Source organism: Canis lupus, chromosome 21 (genome assembly GCF_003254725.2).
Source record: "Canis lupus dingo isolate Sandy chromosome 21, ASM325472v2, whole genome shotgun sequence".
NCBI classification, from domain to species: Eukaryota; Metazoa; Chordata; class Mammalia; order Carnivora; family Canidae; genus Canis; species Canis lupus.
This window is the reverse complement of record NC_064263.1, coordinates 37,739,698-37,759,812: the sequence shown is the minus strand read 5'-3', so window position 1 is coordinate 37,759,812 and position 20,115 is coordinate 37,739,698. Positions and strand designations below refer to the sequence as shown.

The 20,115-nt window shown below is 40.2% G+C and overlaps 1 protein-coding gene and 1 long non-coding RNA gene across 4 annotated transcripts in view; one reads left to right on the top strand and one right to left on the bottom strand.

Annotated features, from left to right (window-relative positions):
• Nucleotides 1–3,643, bottom strand: part of LOC112667668 (uncharacterized) — a 53,324-nt gene extending 49,681 nt beyond the window's left edge. For both annotated transcript variants that reach the window (XR_003141232.3, XR_003141230.3), the window contains exons 1-2: nucleotides 3,503–3,643; nucleotides 593–639 (exon numbers count right to left, since the gene is read on the bottom strand). This is a non-coding gene — a long non-coding RNA (uncharacterized LOC112667668). The remainder of the gene's footprint in view (nucleotides 1–592; nucleotides 640–3,502) is intronic.
• Nucleotides 3,573–19,537, top strand: PSMA1 (proteasome 20S subunit alpha 1). 2 transcript variants are annotated; one of them, XM_025459570.3, is made up of 10 exons: nucleotides 3,573–3,887; nucleotides 5,194–5,238; nucleotides 6,025–6,126; nucleotides 6,488–6,591; nucleotides 9,040–9,128; nucleotides 9,737–9,807; nucleotides 9,926–10,055; nucleotides 11,626–11,705; nucleotides 15,263–15,373; nucleotides 16,703–19,537. In XM_025459570.3, the coding sequence occupies exons 1-10, from the start codon at nucleotides 3,588–3,590 to the stop codon at nucleotides 16,757–16,759; spliced, it is 1,089 nt and encodes a 362-aa protein (XP_025315355.1). In that variant the 5' UTR covers nucleotides 3,573–3,587; the 3' UTR covers nucleotides 16,760–19,537. The 2 variants fall into 2 exon arrangements, with proteins under 2 accessions (XP_025315355.1, XP_048954783.1); XM_049098826.1 differs by having other exon boundaries at nucleotides 3,573–3,926.
• Nucleotides 19,538–20,115: the final 578 nt, after the last annotated feature.

The window sequence follows — 20,115 nt, the reverse complement described above, 5'->3', positions numbered from 1 at the left end:
GCTTTGTTCTAAGCACTAGAAATACCTCAGCAAATAAAAAATTCCTATCCTTGAGTGTTTATGTGATTCCCTGTTACATATTTACAGTATTCCCATGTTGCCCCTCCCCCCAACTTTTACTTGACTTAGCCTCATTGGGTTTCTTTTCTTTGTATTCAACAGATTCCTTCCAGAAAAGTAACATGGTAACAAGGGGTTAACTTCCTAATGGAAGGGAACTCCTAAAATCAATGAGAAAATGACTAATAAAAATAGAGAAAAAAATTATTTTTTCCATTATAATAGCCATCTTTATTTGTAAAAATCCAGATATAAAATGTATTCGCTCAGTCTTTCCAAGTTTTTCTTTTTACAAAAACAAAAAGGCACATGAAAACCATCCCCACTGTCATTCCCATAGACGATGTTTTTCAGGCAGCCCTCCCCCCTCCCCCCCATATAGCTACATGCTAAGTGACAATTCACTAAAGCAACATAAATAGTCAAGAAGTACATGAAAAGATTTTTTTTGCTAGTACTCAAAAAATACAAATAAAACTAAAGAGTTTTTTTTCTTTTTTCTATCAGCTTGATAAAAGTAAAAAGTACTTACCCTATTCAGTGCTTGGGAAGGCATAACGAAAGTGGAACTCACAGGCACTGTAGAAAAAAATTGATATAACTTAATTTTTTTAAATTTAGCCATATTTACAATCATAATTATAAATGCAGGTTCCCTTTGACTGGGCAATTCTATTACCATGAATTCATCATAAGAAGGCAATCAGGAAAGTACATAAAATATGTGTATGTATAAGAATATTCACTATAGTATTTTTATGATAGCAAAGGCTTGGAATTAATCTAATGGCTCACCCATAGCTAAGTTAATTACTGTATTTCTACACAATGGAATAATATGCAACTATTCAAAATAATATATATCATTTAAAAAAAATAATAATATATAACATTACTTAAGAACACAAAAACATGGCCATAACCTTTTTTAAAGATTTATTTAAGAGAGAGTATGCTCACATGTGCACAAGCATGGGAAGAAGCAGAGGAGAAGAGAGAGAGAGGGAGAGAATCTCAAGTATACTTCCCACTGAGCGTGTAGCCAATATGGGGCTCCATTTCATGACCCTGAGATCATGACCTAAGCCAACACCAAGAGTCGTATACTTAACCAACTGAGCCACCCAGGTGCCCCTGCATGACCTTAAGTGTAGTATAAAACAGTTCAGTATGATTTTATTTATAAAAACAACTATATATATATATATACACACACACACACACACACACACACATATTTAAGTAGGCTCCATGCCCAGCATGGGGCTTGAACTCACAATTCCTGAGATCAAAACTTGAGCTGAGATCAAGAGTTGGATACTTAACGGACTGAGCAACCCAGGTGCCCCCATTATACATATTTTTGGAGCAAGTGACTATATACATATGTAGAATAGTCAAAATGTTATGTACTATATAAACATTTTTATTTTTTATTTTTTTAAAGATTTTATTTATTTATTCATGAGAGACACACACACAGAGAGAGAGAGAGAGAGAGAGGCAGAGACACAGGCAGAGGGAGAAGCAGGCTCCATGCAAGGAGCCCGATGTGAGACTCGATCCCGGGTCCCCAGGATCATGCCCTGGGCGGAAGTTGGGCGCTCAACCACTGAGCCGCCCAGGCATCCCCTGTACTATCTAAAATTTTTTAAATGAGTAGTTAATCATTCAACACTTATTAAACAATATTTATTAAGCATTTAGTATGTACTAGGCATTATGCTGAGTGTTAGAAAAAAGGAACAGTTAATTTAAATTTGATAATTTAATCTACTAAATTAACAGTGATTGGGATCCCTGGGTGGCGCAGCGGTTTGGCGCCTGCCTTTGGCCCAGGGCGCGATCCTAGAGACCCGGGATCGAATCCCACATCGGGCTTCCGGTGCATGGAGCCTGCTTCTTCCTCTGCCTGTGTCTCTGCCTCTCTCTCTCTCTGTGACTATCATTAAAAAAAAAAAAATTTAAAAAAAAAATAAATTAACAGTGATTTTGAAAAATGACAACTAATATTGGTGAGTTTAAGTATATTATGCTCATATACTATTGTGGAGAGTATAAACCAGTAAAACATTTCTGGAGGGCAATTTAGCACTTTTTATTAGTAGCTTTAGAAAAATCCATTTCTTTGATCCTGCAATTTTTAGGAACTTATTCTAAGGAAAGGAGTATAAAAACATGTATCAAGCAGCATATAAACAAGTGGGTGTGTAGGGGGAACCTAAATATCAAACAATAGGGACTTGGGTAAATAAAACATCGTGTGTTCATAATGCAGATACTAGGAAGTCCTATTTAACCTGGAAAATGTGTAACAGGGGGAAAAAAAATATATGTATATATATAAAGGGAGGGGTTTAAAAAGACTGTGATACTGAATTGCTCCAAACTCGAGCAAATCACTTAAGTGATCTGAGTCTGTTCCTTCAACCGCAACGTTTAGATCACTAAGGACCCTTTCAACTCCTAACTTACCTGAACCTAGGTACTTACCTCTTCTACTTTATAAAGAAAATAAATCATCATCATTGGTGCAAAGTAGATATTAAGCTGACAGATGTGGGGCACCTTGGGGGGACTCGGAGGTACAGCATCTGCCTTTGGCCCAGGGTGTGATCCCGGAGTCCTGGGATCGAGTCCCGCATCGGGATCCCCATGGGGCGCCTGCTTCTCCCTCTGCCTGCGTCTCTGCCGCTCTCTCTCTGTCTCTCATGAATAAATAAATAAAATCTTTTTTAAAATAAAATGAACGGACAGAGGTTTGCAGAGCTGTACTAAATCAAGTCTTTCATCTGGGGACTTGCCAAAAATCCTCAACAGAGAAAACAGTGTTTCGGAAGAAAACGGCCAGTTTTTCTCAGTGGTCCAATCTACCAGATTAAAAAAATTCGTTTAAAAACATAAAAAAACCAAGCCTCATGGATGGTTTTGAGACCATAGAAAGGCATGAGCGCCCTCGTGGAGTTCAAAGTCCTGTAGAGGAAACCAGGGAGGATCACAACGGGTGATCACTGGCAACGGGGCCTTGAAGAAGCTATCTCCGGGGAACGGAGCAAAGGATTCCAAAGTAAAAAGAAAAGCGTGTACACAAACAACACGCTTGACGAAGAGTGTGGCTGACATCTACAAACGGACCATTACTTTGTGGTCTTTCTTTATTTTTAAGATTTTATTTATTTATTCATGATAGACACAGAGCGAGAGAGAGAGAAGCAGAGGCACAGGCAGAGGGAGAAGCAGGCTCCATGCAGGGAGCCGGACGCGGGACTCGATCCCGGGACTCCAGGACCACGCCCCGGGCCAAAGGCAGGCGCTGAACCGCTGAGGCACCCGGGGATCCCCTTTGTGGTCTTTCTCACAGCCTCATCCTTACAGCCCCCCACCCCCCGCCCCCATCTCCGTGGCCCCTGAGCGAGCGATGTCCGGCTGCACACTGGATCACCTGGAATCGCAGGCGTGGTCTCGAGCCATTTCAGGTGGATCGGCCGGGCCGCTGAGGACCTGGCGGGACTGCAAGGGCCCAGGTAATGATCACGGAGCATCCAAGAAGGGTGATTTGTAGCAGCCGCCCCCGCAGCAGATTTCCCGCCAACCTCAACTCCTCCTTCTTCCGAGGCCCCGCCCACCTCCCAGGGGCCCCAGAGCTTCTGAGGGCGGGGAAAGCGTTGGGCGTCTATCGATATCTCTGGGATCGACTGCCGTGCCCTGCGCCGCCGCCGTCCAGATCCCGAAGGCTTCTCTGTAGATTGCCGAGCGGCAGTTGCGGCCGCGCTCCTGAAGCCGCCACCTCTGCCGGAGGCCGCAGCGGGACCCGCGCCGGAACCATGGTGCGTTGGATCCGGAGCGCGGGCAGGGTTGGGGCTGAGGTGCGCCGCCGGGGGGTGGGGGGGCGGGGATGGCGAGCCGCGCCCCCCGACCTCCGCAGAGCCGCCCGAGGCCGCGGGGTTCGGGGCCCGCCGCCGCCGCCGCCGCCGCCGCCGCCGGGAGGGTTCGGCGGTGATTCAGCATCTCCGGCCTGGCCCCGAGGGGCGGCGGGGAGTCGGGGCGGCCGCTCCCCGGGGCTCGTCTCGCTGTCCGCCGGGCCCCGGACGTGCCCGCCGCTCCAGGTCCGTCGGAGGAGCGGGTGCGAGGGAGGAAAGGAACAGGAACTGGGGATCGACCCGGCGGCTTCCCTGTGCCGCCAGTGCGGGCTCGGCCCCCGGCCTCGGGTCCAGGACGGCGGCCGCCTTGCCTGCGGGGCCGCCCGATTTCTCTTCCATCCTAGAGCTTGATGGCAACAGATGCTTTTCAGTCCCTCTGTCCGGGCCACCCCGTTTTACAGATGAACAAACCGAGGCCGAGAGGAGACGCGTCCGCATGGTTCCAGCCTGGGCTCGGGTCCTCCAGCCTCCCCTCTGCAGCCCCCGCGCTCGCCTTTCTCACCCGCCCCCCCCCCCGCCCCCTCCTCTCTCCTCCATCTTTCTCCCTGTATCGTGAGGCCCTAACGATTCTGACCCCGGAGCTGTGTGCGTCGGCATCTCCCCTCCCGAGAACACCCTCGTGTCTGTTCATTCTATAGGGACGTTTATACACACGTACAGGGCACCGTTTTGAGTGCAGTAAGGGTTGGAAGATAAATCTGCCGTGGCTCTAATCACAGAGTAAAAAAAGAAGGGATGGGAGGATGAGTTGGAATTTGGGGAGAAAAGATGGAGATGACCTAAAGAGGTAGAATTTTGAGCTAGTTTTTGGCCTTTTGGTTTTTTGTTTTGTTTTGTTTTGTTTTTTGTTTTGTTTTTGGTGAGTGCTTTTAACCATTTATTAGGGCCAGCGTAAGAGAAGAGCATAAGCATGAGAGAAGGAACATGACCCTATGAACCTTAGTGACTGAATCCAAAGGGAGTGCTACCAACAGTAGTAGAATCGGAAGTTGGGAAGATAGGTCCCATCGAGATCCGCCTCTCCCTTCTAGCTCATGGTAAATTCGGAGCTGGCTTGCAACCCACGACAGTCGTGATCCTCCAGTGAGGTTGTGTGAACAGCAAGTGTTGCTGTTGAATGGAAACAGGTGGGAGGACATTGTTTAACCATAGAGCTTGTTTAAAATTTGTGATATTTCGAAAGTTCATTTGTCTTTTTCTCTTTCACTTGCAGTTTCGCAACCAGTATGACAATGACGTCACTGTTTGGAGCCCTCAGGTAAGAATATTTTATACTTTTATCTGTGGCTTTAGAAAGTCATGAGGAGGGACGCCTGGGTGGCTCAGCGGTTGAGGGTCTGCCTTGTGCCCAGAGTCCAAGGATCAAGTCCCACATCAGGCTCCTTGCCTGGAGCCTGCTTCTCCTCCCTCTGCCTGTGACTCTGCCTCTTTTTCTGTGTCTCTCATGAATAAATAAAATATTAAAAAAAAAAAGAAAGAAACTGATGGAGGGTCACCTCGTTGGCTCACCCGTAGAGCGGGGGACTCTTGAACTTGGGGTCATGAGTTTGAGTCCCATGTTGGGTGAAGAGCCTACTTTAAAAGCAAAGAAACTTATGAAACTGTAGGCTGTGAGAATATGGAATATAATCATTTTAGACATTCCTGGAACATAAGTTTATCATTAAAGTGATTTTCCTAGTTTAAAAAAAAAATCTTGGGGATCCCTGGGTGGCTCAGCGGTTGAGTGCCTGCCTTTGGCCCAGGGCATGATCCTGGAGTCCCAGGATCGAGTCCCACGTTGGGCTCCCTGCATGGAGCCTGCTTCTCTCTCTGCTTGTGTCTCTGCCTCTCTCTCTCTCTCTCTCTGTGTGTGTGTGTGTGTGTGTGTGTGTGTGTGTGTGTGTGTGTCTCTCATGAATAAATAAAATCTTTAAAAAAAATAAAATTAAATTAAAATTTAAAAAAATCTTTTGAGATTTTAACTATATTCGCCTGAGATTTGGGACCACTAGATCAATATTAAATATATAAAAGGTGACTGTAAGATGTGTTTTCTCTTTAGGGCAGGATTCATCAAATTGAATATGCAATGGAAGCTGTCAAACAAGGTTCAGCCACAGTTGGTCTGAAATCAAAAACCCATGCGGTGTTGGTCGCATTGAAGGTGAGTAAAGCAGTACATAAATCTTCTTCATGTAGAAAATGGAACTAACGGGGATCCCTGGGTGGCTCAGTGGTTTGGCGCCTGCCTTTGGCCCAGGGCGCGATCCTGGAGTCCCGGGATCGAGTCCCATCCGGCTCCCGGCATGGAGCCTGCTTCTCCCTTTGCCTGTGTCTCTGCTTCTCTCTCTGTCTCTCTGTGTCTAAAATAAATAAATAAATAAATAAATACATACATACATACATACATACATACATACATACATACATCTTTAAAAAAGAAAAAATGGAACTAACAAATTTAAGTTTCACTGAAATAATAAAATTATAAATGTGTTTTTATGTTTTATAATGTTTCTGTTTAGAGAGCACAGTCAGAGCTTGCAGCTCATCAGAAGAAAATTCTTCATGTTGATAACCATATTGGTATCTCAATTGCGGGACTTACTGCTGATGCTAGACTGTTATGGTGAGTATGATCGTGAAAAACAAAAGAAACATCCCTTTTGATTCGTCCAGATAATATATTTTAGGAAGTTGTATGGCAGAGTTTATAAATTCAGATTGTTAATACCTCAGCATATTTGGGCTCAGTTACAAGTACTCCATTTCTTGATTCCTCTAGTAGTAACTACTAGAATTAATGATGTTAAGATTAAAGCTTTTGAGAAGTCAGGGAATAATGTGATACTTGTTAACTCAAGATATATGGTTTGAGACAATGTTATGTCTAAGAAGAGCTTGACACTTTTGTCTGGTTTCTAAGGACCTGGCAAACTACACTTGCTTTCTTTAATATGCCAGTATTTATTAGATACTTATTTTTTGTGAAGCTCAATACTAGATGCTGCAGAGTACACAAAGGTGAGTCAGATATATATCTTGTGTTTTAGGAACTTAAAATCTAGTAGTATATCTATAATACAAGGTAGAAAGTAGAGAGTGACAGATTTTTTTCTTTTTAAGATTTTATTTATTCATGAGAGACACAGAGAGAGAGAGACAGAGACATAGGCAGAGGGAGAAGGCGGCTCCATGCAGGGAGCCTGATGCAGGACTCAGTCCTGGGACTCCAGGATCACACCCTGAGCCAAAGGCAGGCGTTAAATGCTGAGCCATCCAGGGATCCCCATTAGCCGATTTCTATGAGAGTCCAGAGGAGATAGAGATGATGTATAGTTGAGAGGTGTTATAAGTGAAGAGCCAGGGCTTTGAAATCATGGAGATTTCATTCTTACCTTTACCACTTAGTATTTTATTTTATTTTATTTAAAAAAAATTTTTTTAAAGATTTTTTTTTTAATTTTTTAATTTTTTAAAGATTTTATTTATTTATTCATGTGTGTGAGAGAGAGAGAGAGAGAGAGAGGGGCCGAGACACAGGCAGAGGGAGAAGCAGGCTCCATGCAGTGAGCCCGATGTGGGATTTGATCCTGGGTCTCCAGGATCACGCCCTGGGCTGAAGGCAGGCGCTTAACCGCTGAGCCACCCAGGGATCCCAGATTTTTTTATTTATTCATAGAGACTCACAGAGAGAGAGAGAGAGAGGCAGAGACACAGGCAGAGGGAGAAGCAGGCTCCATGCAGGGAGCCTGATGTGGGACTCGATCCAGGGTCTTAAGAATCACGCCCTGGGCTGCAGGCGGCGCTAAACTTCTGCGCCACTGGGGCTGCCCACCACTTAGTATTTTAGATGAGATGCTAGTTACTTAAACCATCAGTTCTTTTGTATTTTCTTTTTCAGGGCTATTGTTTAAGAGCCTAACGTGTAGAGCACTTAATACAGTGCCTTTTACATAACACATGAATGTGTGTGTTGGGAGGTCAAAATTAGCCAAAACTAATTTCTTTTCTTTCCTTTTCTTTTTTTAATCTATAACTCCCAGGGAAATCATTTTAGGAAATTTTATCAGTGTGTCCTCAGGTGATTGTTTTTAAGATTTTACTTATTTGGGCAGCCAAATAAGTATTAGCTTTTGAAAGCTCTAGAAAATGTAAAATATGCTGCATGGTCAAACATTTTATTTAACCCAATCTATCCAAAATACTGCCATGTCAACATGTAATCAATATGAAAACTTTATTGAGATATTTTACGTTGTTTTTTGTACTAAGTCTTTGAAATTTCATGTGCATTTTGCACTTAAGGTACTTCTCAATTCAGACTAGCCACTTTTTAAGTGAATAGTCACATGTAACCAGTACCTGCCATGTTGAACAATGCAATTTAGATAGCCTTGGGAAATGGACTTACAAGTATTGAACAAATAGCATGGTTCCTGCCATCAATATTTGATTCTCAGATATGTGACGTACACATAAACTGGACAAAGCATCATGGAAAGAAAGGTGCATATCCATTTCTTGTTGTTTATCCTTTTGTCTTTAATAGTTAGGCAAGAATTCCCTTTTCCCCAGTGTGACATTTGCTTGACTCTTACCGGGTTTAACAGTGAGGCTCAATAGTCCAGTGTCCAGCATCTCCTCTAGAGTACTGCTTATGGATAGAAGCAATGTTGGCAGGAACGTGTAGCAATGTTCTAGTATCACTTCAATTTCTTGCAATTGCTCTGTTGGGAAAATTTCAGTTTCCAAAAAAACAAGCAGTTATGCTCTTTGGTGATTCAAGATCTAGAGTTGTTGCTGACAGTGGGAAGGGTAAGAAAAGAGAGCTTGCTCTTTAGTCTCTAAAATTCTCAGAGACCAGGTTTATCCAAAGTTAAGGAATATTTTAGTCTTTTTTTTTAAACCTCGTGTGGCCAAAGAGTTTGGTATAAAATGCATCCTTGGGTTGTGACTTTCTGATTCCCTTATATGGATGTAATCCATGTGAAGAAAGCAAAAAGAAATTAAACTATTTTATTTAGATTGAAATAATTCTGATTTGAATAACTAATTTTCCTTGTTTCTTTTTTAGTAATTTTATGCGCCAGGAGTGTTTGGATTCCAGATTTGTATTTGACAGACCTCTTCCTGTGTCTCGTCTTGTATCTCTAATTGGAAGCAGTATCCTTTTTTTTGTTTTTAGCATTTATGGATGTGAACTTTAAATAGATTTTTTTTTTTGATACTTAAGCCTTATGTTAATTACTGGGAATATAATACATAGCATAGGTTAAGAGTTTGAAAACTAAGGTTAATTACTTCTCAATAACAGAATATTTAAAATTTAGAAGAAGAATTTTGGAAAATTTTGCCATGGAAAAATGTGTTCTAAATAAGGAATTGGGTTGCTCTTTCATCAGCCCTTTTCCGGGTGTCAATGAGACCAATTTGAGGAAAACCAGTCAAGTCTCATTTTTAGAGAAGATTTAAAGTTTTTTATTGGTGGTTCTAGATGTCCTCCAAAATTCTTGACCCCTTATATCCAAAACAGATGAGGTTCTCCACATGAGAAGAGATCATTTTGCTAGCCCTCAGTCTTAGGTTTGGTGGATAGTCCTAACATTTTTTCATACTAAGCCAAGAAATGTTGCTCTTTTATTTTCTTCTTGGTGTGGTAGATTATGCAGCAATTAAAAAAAAAAAGCAGAGCTCTTTCTTAATAGTGTTTAATTTGAAAATAAAGATAGTACTTTATTCCTCGTTAGAACAGTTTCTTTAACTAGTTTAAGAGACCCAGATACCAACACAGCGGTATGGCCGGAGACCATATGGTGTTGGACTGCTTATTGCTGGTTATGATGTAAGTTCATAGAATCTTATTATATTTTAATGACTTTTTAAAAACTAACTAGAAAATATATAGTGTGTGTGTGTGTGTATATATATATACATATATATATATTTCTTACTATTTGTAGGATATGGGCCCTCACATTTTCCAAACCTGTCCATCTGCCAACTATTTTGACTGTAGAGCCATGTCCATTGGAGCCCGTTCTCAATCAGCTCGCACTTACTTGGAGAGACATATGTCTGGGTTTATGGAGTGTAAGTGATTTTTTTTTTTTTTGCCCCCTCTAGTCTTTTTTTTTTTTTTTTAAAGATTTTATTTATTTATTCATGAGAGAGAGAGAGAGAGAGGCAGAGGCAGAGGCAGAGATACAGGCAGAGGGAGAAGCAGGCTTCATGCAGGGAGCCTGACGTGGTACTTGATCCTGGGTCTCCAGGATCATGCCCTGGGCCAAAGGCAGGAGCTAAACAGCTGAGCCACCCAGGGATGCCCCCCTCTAGTCTTTATATAGTGAGTAAATAGTATCCTAAATGAAAAAACTATCAGCCTTAGGGTAAGAGTTTTTTTGTTTGTTTTTAAATAAGTCCATGGAGTGTTTATTATTTCTGTCATACATACTGGTTATTACCCCATTCAGCCTTCACAGTAGTTTCAATCACTAGAACTTTGTCAAAATACAAATACCAAAATACAGAGGTCTTCAACTTTGAAGAGCTTGGTTCAGTTAGTCTGAAGTATGCCCCATTCAGAGTTGAGAACCACTTACCAATTATAAGTTCTGTTACCAGCTTATAGTTTTCTGTGATTCTGTTATTTGGAGCCACACAGACATTTCTGCATTAAGTAGTCCATAAACATGTAAAAAACTTGGTGTAGCTTTGAGAAAGGTAAAAAGCATTGATGTAAGTTGTGATCATAGGGCAGGTTTTCAAACTTGCTTTACTCATGCAAGTTTCAAGGACTTAACACATGCTTTTTGGACATTCTTGAGTTGACTATGTAGTGGTTTCTCCTTCATTCTATCATGGTGTGGTGGCATTATTTGACTTCTGAATTTTTTTTTAAGATTTTATTTATTTATTCATAAGAGATGCATAAAGAGACAGGCAGAGACATAGATAGAGGGAGAAGCAGGCTCCGTGCAAGGAGCCCAATGCGGAACTCAATCCCAGGACTCTAGGAACATGCCCTAGGCTAAAGGCGGGCGTTAAACTGCTGAGCCACCCAGGCATCCCTTGACTTCAGAATGTTAAACCAGCTTTGCATTCCTAGAATAAATCCCTCTTCCTCATGATTTATAGTATAAAAACACATTCTCTCTCTCTATGTATATATCTATAAATGTTTACATTAACATAAATGTTGCTGGATTCATTGTGCTGATATTTTCTTGAGGTTTTTTGTGTTTGTATTCATACAGGTTATTGATCTATAGTTTTATTTTCTTGTGATAGCCTTTGTCTAGTTTTGGTATCAGGTTAGTACTGGCCACATATAAAGAGTTGGAGACTTTGTTTATAAAGAGGAAACACCTTCCATAGAATATATTCTACAAAATTTTGTGTTGTATCATTTGTGAATCTGGATTCTCATTTAATTTATCACAAAACATTTAGTAACAAAAATCATGTATTCTCCCATTACATAAAATAATGGCAATGCTTATTATTATTGCCATGTTATCATATGGCTAAACATTAAAATTTTGGCTGTTATTGTGATATATTTAGTATGTGACTAAAGCCACAATTTCAGACTATAGACCACAAATAAAAGCAGCCCAGTATGAAGATGAAATTAAGAAATAATTGTTAATTTATTATACAGGCAATTTGAATGAACTGGTTAAACATGGTCTGCGTGCCTTACGAGAGACACTTCCTGCAGAACAGGACCTAACTACAAAGGTAGGTATCATGTTTTCCAACTTGAGATTTTAACATTACAGGTCAATCATTTATATTTATGAAATATAATAGAGGTCTGTATACTTAACAGTTCTTTAATTTGGGAGATGTTTACCTTGGTTCATTGTTTCTCCTTAAGCTATTCACTAAATGATCTGATTTTGAAATGATTTGCAAACATTTCTTCTTGGTATAAAGCAATAAAACCAATAAGTCTTAGGGAGATCGTCCTTCATTTCTTCAGCAGGTAGAAACATCCTTGTATTATTAACTCAGTTAACAAATATAGATAGATAGATAGATAGATAGATAGATATAGTACCTACCATGTGTAGACACTAGATACTGAGACTATAAAGTAAACACAGCAAACATTTTGACCTTCATGTAACATCCATCCAAGTCAAGGAGATAGACAATATACCCTTAAGTAAATTATACATTAGAAGATGACAAATGCTACAGAAATAACTAAGGTTAAGAGGAGAAAGAATGACCATATAGGGGGTAGGAAGGTATGGTGAGAGAAATTTAAAATAAAGTGGTTAAGGATTGCCTTGCTGAGAAAGTGAAATTTGAGGAAAATAAAGGAGATGTGTGAGTGAGAGTGATTCAGATGTCTAGAGCAAGTTCATTCCAAGGAATACAAATGTAAGGGCCTTGAGTCCAGAATATTCCTAGTATTTGAGGCAAAGAGGTCACGAATGTTGGAGTCAATGATCAAGAGGAAGAGAAGGAATAAAGTCAGGTAATGGAGGCCAGATCGTGTATAAACCATTGTAGGTACTTTGGATTTTTCTGAGTGGGCAGTTAGAGTTTGAACAGAACAGTACCATGATTTGATTTAGGTTTCAAAAGAATTGTTCTAGTCACCATTTTGAAAATAGATTGTAGTGGGCAACAAGGGTAAAAATAGCTTTACAACTATTTAGATCATATAGATGAGAAATTGTGGTAAATTAGAGGAGAGCCTTAGAGTTGGAGATGAGGATAAGTTTTTTTGAATTAGAGTGAAAAACGTTTGCTAACAAATTGGTTGTAGGGGTGTAAGAACAACAAAAATTGTTTTCAAAATTTTGGGCTTGATTAGAGGAGGGAGAAATTTATGATTTACTGAGCTAGGTAAGACGGTGAAAACAAGTTTTGGGGCGGGAGCTATGAAGAAAGATCAGGCAGTTAGCTTAGACTTAGAAAACTTGAAATTTCTATTGTCCATTGGTGATATAAAATAAGCAGTTATTGGGGCGCCTAGCTGGCTCAGTCAGTAAAGCATGTGGCTTTTAATCTCAGGGTCGTGAGTTTAAGCCCCATCTTGGGCATAAAGCTTACCTAAAAAAAAAGAAAATGCAGTTGTCAGATGTGTATCTCCTGGAGTTTGGTGGAGAATGGTCTAGCCTAGACTTACAAATTTTGGAGTCTTTATGTAGAAATGGTGATTTAGATTGGATGCCACTGCTAAAGGAATCAAACAGTTTCACAAGAGGTTTGAGGCCTGGGCTAGGGGCACTCTTAACCTTTAGAAATTGGAAGGTATATAAGTATCAGCAAAAAGGGACTGAGAACGATGACCAGGGAGGTAGGAGGAAAACTTGGAAAGTGAGACATTCTTGAAAACAAATGAAGAAACAATTTCAAGGAAGAAGGAATGAAAAATTCCTAGTAGATCAAGGAAGATGTGGAGTGAGAATTAACCATTAGACTGGCAATGATGTCACTGGGGACTTCACTAGACAGTTTCATTGGAATGGTGAGCCCAAAGCCTGAAAGGAATGGAATAAGGAGAGAATGAGAGAGGAGGAATAGGAGGCACCTCTATGGAGATTTTTCTCTTGCAGGTTCAGAGAAATGGGGGTCCTGGCTGGAAGAGAATGTAGTGAGTGTTTTTGTTGTTTTGGTATTTTAAGATGGGAGAAATTATAGCACATTTGGTGCATGGCTATAAGAATAATCCAGTGTAAAGGGAAATATTTATGTAGGAGAAATATGAGAAAAACTGCTGGACCAATGTCAAACAGTATACAAGTGGAAAGGTAGACCTTAGAGAGGAATTGGACCATTCATTCACACTAACATGAAGGGAGAGAATCTAGGGACATAGATACAGGAAACACTAGATACTGTGGGAGCTTGTGAACATTCTCTTCTAATTGCTTCTGTTTTCTCAGTGAATCAGTGAAATAAGGAGCAAGGAGAATAGAAAATGTTAGAAGAGACTGAATGATCTAGGGACCTGTCTAGTACAATGCAGGAACCATTATGGATCTCCTTGTGGTTAATGATCATTAACTAAAGTGAGATCAGTCAGCATTTTGTAAATCCATTTTATTATAGTGTTTGGATAATTATGTATTATATATGTGAAGAATTTATAACTGGCATAATCTTTTGAAAATAATTTTTACTATCCTAAAAAGAACTTTTTTCCAAAACAATTTGGAATGTACATAAAATTATTTTTAAGTGTTTAAAGTACCTATAGTGGCACCTAGTGGCTTAGTCTGTTAAGCATCTGACCCTTGATTTTGGCTCAGGTTATGATGAGATTGAGCCCCCGAATCTGGCTCCATGGTGAGCATGGAGCCTTCTTAAGGTCTCCCTCCCATAAATAAATACATACATACATGCATACCCACCCACCCCATAATGCCATCACTCCAAGGAGACTATCTTTTATTTATTTAATTTTTATTTTTTAAAGATTTTATTTATTTATTCATGATAGACATAGAGAGAGAGAGAGAGAGAGAGAGGCAGAGATACAGGCAGAGAGAGAAGCAGGCTCCATGCCGGGAGCCCGACGGGGACTCGATCCCGGGACTCCAGGATGGTGCCCTGGGACAAAGGCAGGCGCTAAACCGCTGAGCCACCCAGGGATCCCCGACTATCTTTTAAAATTTGGGTTTACTCTTGACATTTACAATTTGGGAGTTTGCTCAGGTATCTGGCTTTCTGATTTTATATTTTTACTGAATCATGGAGAATGGTTCAGTGAAATCATTGAGAGAAGGCTTCGAATTCTCATGCCTCAAATTTTCACTAAAATTTTCATCTTCCAGGGGGACCTTTTTTACATTGGTTAGCATTCACTGAACATTTTAAAACTTGCTCTTTAATTTTAACATGTAGAACATAGTTCCAAGACCCTACCAGATTTAACACAAGATCCCACAACTTATTCTCTTTCCTTTTAAAGAACCATCATGTCTTAATTTACACAAGAAACAAACTGATTATTTCTTTAGAGTTAGGCTTACTTCCCAGCTAAGTTGCTTGCTCCGTTAGCACTAGTCTGCAGCACATTTCCATTATGAGCCAAGTTACAAATTTCTAGGTGGCATAGACCTTCAGTGTTACTCATGATTATGAAAAGTGAATATTAGATCTGCAAGTTATGAGGATCTGCTAGTTTTCTTCTTTTTTTTTTCTATATTTACTTTTTAGTCTTATTAAAATAATGCTATATAAACTTTTATTCTGTTTTTCTTCACCCCATATTTAACAAAAGCATTTTCCCATCATAAATTCTTTTAATTTTTACCTTTTTTCCCCTCACTCAGAATGTTTCCATTGGAATTGTTGGTAAAGACTTGGAGTTTACGATTTATGATGATGATGATGTATCTCCGTTCCTGGAAGGTCTTGAAGAAAGACCACAGAGAAAGGCACAGGTATATAACTATAATAGTAACACCAGAGGCTTTAGTCCTATCATAAACTCTGTTCCTACCTCAATTGTTTAGTAAATCTTCCATTTTTGTCTTTAAGTATTGAACTGGGCTCACAGTTCAAATAGCAGTAGGAAAAGCTAGAACTGAATAATGTAAAATACTGAGAGGTAGTGATCTCCACAAGCAAAAATTGATGATTTGGTTATCTAATGCTATTTTTCACAATTCTGTTGGTTGACTATGGCTAAGTGATTCTTTTGCTGGTCTCATTTAGAGTCTCTTGTGTTGTAGTCAGTTGAAGCAACGGGACTGGAACATTGAAGATGGCTTTATTCACATGTCCTCTTTATTCATACTCTTTAGGTATATCCTAGAAGGATAGCTAGAAGGCTGGGACCTCTGTCCATGTAATCTCAAAGCCTCTCTTTAGCAGGGTAGTAGCTCAGAGCTTGCAAACGTTGAAAATCTCAAAAGTGGAAGCTGCTAGACATTCTTAAAGGCTGAGGCTCAGGAGTGGCACAGCATCAATTTTGCTCATTTTGTTGATGAAATTATAAGGCCTGCTAAGAGTCTACAGGAGTGGGGACTGAGAGAAAGTTCATTGGGGGCCCTTTGGAAACTAAATTGACTCTTCATAAATATTGAGAAAAGAGGAAGTATTGGGAAATCTCAGATTAAATATTGGTCCTTTTTGTTGGATATTTAGAATACACATTTGCTATTTATAGATTCTTATTTGATAGCTGTGTAATTGAAAATAAAGTTTCCTGGGGAAAAAATAAATAAAGTTTCCTGGAGAGAAGTATTTTCTACAGTATGAATTTTTTTTTCAACCTGGAGAGGATATTGTTGGTACAATTTGGAGGAGTAGGATTTGCATTGTTTAAACTGCTGTTGATAAGAACCAGCACTGTTGGGAAAAATGCTGTGAGTTCCACACAGCTGATTTGTTTTAAAATGTTTTCTCTGTGTTGATTAGTGCTAAAGAGGATAAGAATGTCTAAAATATACTGATTATATTCTAAGGCTAGTAGTGGTAATACAAAGAAGGACTTTACTCCTGAACAAGATAAAGTGATTAAATGCTAAAATTGTTCAATGATGCTTAGGTTTTCAGACCTATAAAATTATGTCTGTTTAAGAAACAACAGCAAAACACCCTTGGTTCAGAAATTTTAACAGGACATGAACTAAAATTGAGTATCCAAAATATCTCCTATCCCCTTTTTCATGTAAATTCTTTTATAATATAATATCTGTGATTAGAAGTATATATTGGTCAAGTGATTTTTTTTAACCTGTTTTCTTTTTTCTTCCCCCCCGCTACAGCCTGCTCAACCTGCTGATGAACCTGCAGAAAAGGCTGATGAACCAATGGAGCATTAAGTCACAAACCAGTCTATATGTGTATTATCAAATATGTAAGAATGCAGGAGCCTTTACTGATGACAGTAATCTATACTTTGAACCAAAAGATGCAGCGTGGTCTTCTGGTATGTTTTAGGAATCGGTCCAGATGTGTTTTTCCCAAGTAACTTGTCTGAACCATATAATGGTGTGCATTTTTCTTTGAGAGGGTCTATATAATCATTTTCTAGAAAGTATAGTTATCTGTACTAATGTTTTTATATGAAGAACATAGTGTCTTTGTGGTTTTAAAGACAACTGTGAAATAAAATTGTTTCACCTGCCTGTGTATTGGGTTTCTTTGTTTTTTTTTTTTTTTTTTTTTTTTAAAGATTTATTTATTCATTCATGAGAGATACAGAGAGAGAGAGAGAGGCAGAGACACAGGCAGAGGGAGAAGCAGGCTCCTTGCAGGAGCCAGATGTGGGACTCAATCCCGGATTCCAGGATCACGACCTGAGCCGAAGGCAGCCGCCCAACCCCTGAGCCACCCAGACATCCCTTCTCTTTGTTTTTTAAGTAGCTTCAACTATAATGATTATAAGGAGATTACAACTGGTTATCTGCCACATTTGCCAAATTAATTTGCCTTAAGTTTAGTGATGAGGGAAAATAATACCTCTTATCTATCACAGCCTTATACCAATTCCCTATGTATGGACTAGCTACATGAAAATCATGGAGATTTGGTTCAGAATACAAATTGCAGGGTTCAACGCTGAAGATTCTTATTAAAACCTAAGAAACTGGGACGCCTGGGTGGCTTGGTGGTTGACTGCCTTGGGCACAAGGCATGATCCTGGAGACCCGGGATCGAGTCCTGCATCAGACTCCCTGCATGGAGCCTGCTTCTCCCTCTGCCTATGTCTCTGCCTCTCTTGCTCTATGTCTCTCATAAATAAATAAATAAAATCTTAAAAAAATATATCTAAGAAACTGCCACTTCCCAGCAACCATAGTATCAAGATTTCTAACATGTAAATGGTTTTTCTTTGCAATCAGCAGATGGCAGTAGTGATAGCTCTGGTCTCTATAGAGAACTTTTGTAAAAATAACAAAAGGGAAAGTTTAATCCCAAACCTCATTTCCTCTTATGCTCACCCCACTCTGCTGTAATCTTTCGGTTGCTTTCTATTATTGTTGTGAGCAGTGTATGCAAATATTGCAGAACAATTTTTGTTTTAGGCCATGCAGAATGAAATTCGAGGAAATCTGATTTACAAAGCAAAATACTCCAAAATTTTGCTAAGAAGCCTTGAGTTTTTTATTGCCTGAGATTTCTATCTTTCTAGAGAGGAGCAGTTCATTCATAGATATGGAACTTGGATTAAAATTCTACTAATTAGGGGTGCCTGGGTGGCTTGGTTGGTTGTGTCTGCTTTCTGTTCAGGTCATGATCCCAGAGTTCTGGGATCAAGCCCCACATCGGGGCTCCCTGCTCAGTAGTGAGCTGGCTTCTCCCCTCCCTCTGCCTGCTGTTCCACCTGCTTGTGCTCTGTCAGATAAAATAAAAAACTCTAAAAATTGGGGCGCCTGGGTGCTTAGTGGTTGAGCGTCTGCCTTTGGCTCAGGGCATAATCCCAGGGTCCTGGGATCAAGTCCCACATTGGGCTCCCTGCTGGGAGCCTGCTTCTCCCTCTGCCTGTGTCTCTGCCTCTCTCTCTCTCCCTGTCTCTCATGAATAAATAAATAAAAATATTTTTTTTAAAAAAATTATTCATGAAACAGAGAGAGGCAGAGACACAGGCAGAGGGAGAAGCAGGTTCCATGCAGTGAACCCGACATGGGACTCGATCCCGGGTCTCTAGGCTCACGCCCTCAGCCAAAGATGGTGCTAAACCGTTGAGCCACCCAGGCTGCCCAATAAAAATCTTTAAGAAAAAAAAATTTATTTTTAAGTAATCTTTACACTCAACGTGAGGCTCAAACCTACAAGGCCAAGAGTCACACACTTCATCAACTGAGCCAGCCAGATGCCCCACAGATTGCCTAAAACTTTAAAAGCTTGTTAGGGATCCCTGGGTGGCGCAGCGGTTTGGCGCCTGCCTTTGACCCAGGGCGTGATCCTGGAGACCTGGGATCGAATCCCACATCGGGCTCCCGGTGCATGGAGCCTGCTTCTCCCTCTGCCTATGTCTCTGCCTCTCTCTCTCTCTCTGTGTGTGACTATCATAAATAAAATAAATAAATAAATAAATAAATAAATAAAAGCTTGTTAAATCTACAAATCTCTTCTTGAAGGTAAAGTGCTAAGAGAAACTCTGGGCAACTTTGTTGAAAGACCTAACTAAATACAGTAATGTGTGAGATGTTGGATCTCTGTTCTGGAAGGAGCCTCAGGAGTCTACCATTTGAGCTTGGGATGAGGCCCCAAGGACCATGTGGCCATTTGACCTACCATCGAGTAGGTCACCATTTGACCTACCACCGAGTATTTGCACCTTCCACACACATAAAGTGAATGATAGGGAGCCCTCCCACCTGCCTTCAGACTCATTTCTATTATAGTCTGGGTGAGGGAACATAAGTGGGAAATTTCATAATTTGCTCTTTAAAGCCTCAGGTAGGTCTCTCTCCCTTCATGTCTATCATTGTGCGAGCCTGTCTTGTTGGGCAATTCTGTTGTTTAAAGAAAATGTGTAATATTTTGTACCTGTTCCCTAAATATAAACCAATTACTTGACTGGGGAAAAAATGTGATCTGTATTGTACTTCAGAGGCAGTTTTAGTAATCTTTTTATTATATTTTAAAAGATATCTGTATCTTTTATTTTTAAAAAATTAAAAAAGACTTTATTTGAGACAGAAAGCATGTGCACAGTACGTGGCAGGGGAGACAGAGGGAGAGGGAGCAGACTCCTCGGTAAGCACAGGGCCCGATGCAGGGCTCTATCCCAAGACCCAGAGAGCGTCACACCTGAGACAAGCTGAAGGAAGATAATTCACCAACTAAGCCACTCAGGTGCCCCTCAGTAATCTTTTTAATATGTGATGTTAGTCTCATACACTAACCTTAGAACTTAACATCGTTTCCACCCCAATAAGATTCAGTCAACTCCACTATCTCCACAGAGTTCATTATGATGCCTTTTCATTGTTTTGTCTAGAGTGTTATATTTAAGTAACACTCTCTTTGGTCTGTGTTAAGTAATTATAAACAAAAATATTCCTAATAATATCCGATCATAAAACCTAACACTGATATAATGTTCAATTCACCTGGAATTTATTAGGCATCTATATGTGCAGCTTTGCAGAATTCACATGGTTGAAAAAGAAGAGGCAGTGCAGTAAGTGACAGGATTCAGGTTTTAATACCAACTTTCTCAACGTTT

Bases quoted from the DNA above. Each gene is read 5' to 3' on its own strand.
- PSMA1 (XM_049098826.1), top strand. From the start codon at position 3,588: ATGATCACGGAGCATCCAAGAAGGGTGATTTGTAGCAGCCGCCCCCGC. The intron at 3,927-5,193 runs GTGCGCCGCCGG...TTTCACTTGCAG, and splicing joins CGGGCAGGGTTGGGGCTGAG to TTTCGCAACCAGTATGACAA. The intron at 9,129-9,736 runs GTATCCTTTTTT...AACTAGTTTAAG, and splicing joins TGTATCTCTAATTGGAAGCA to AGACCCAGATACCAACACAG.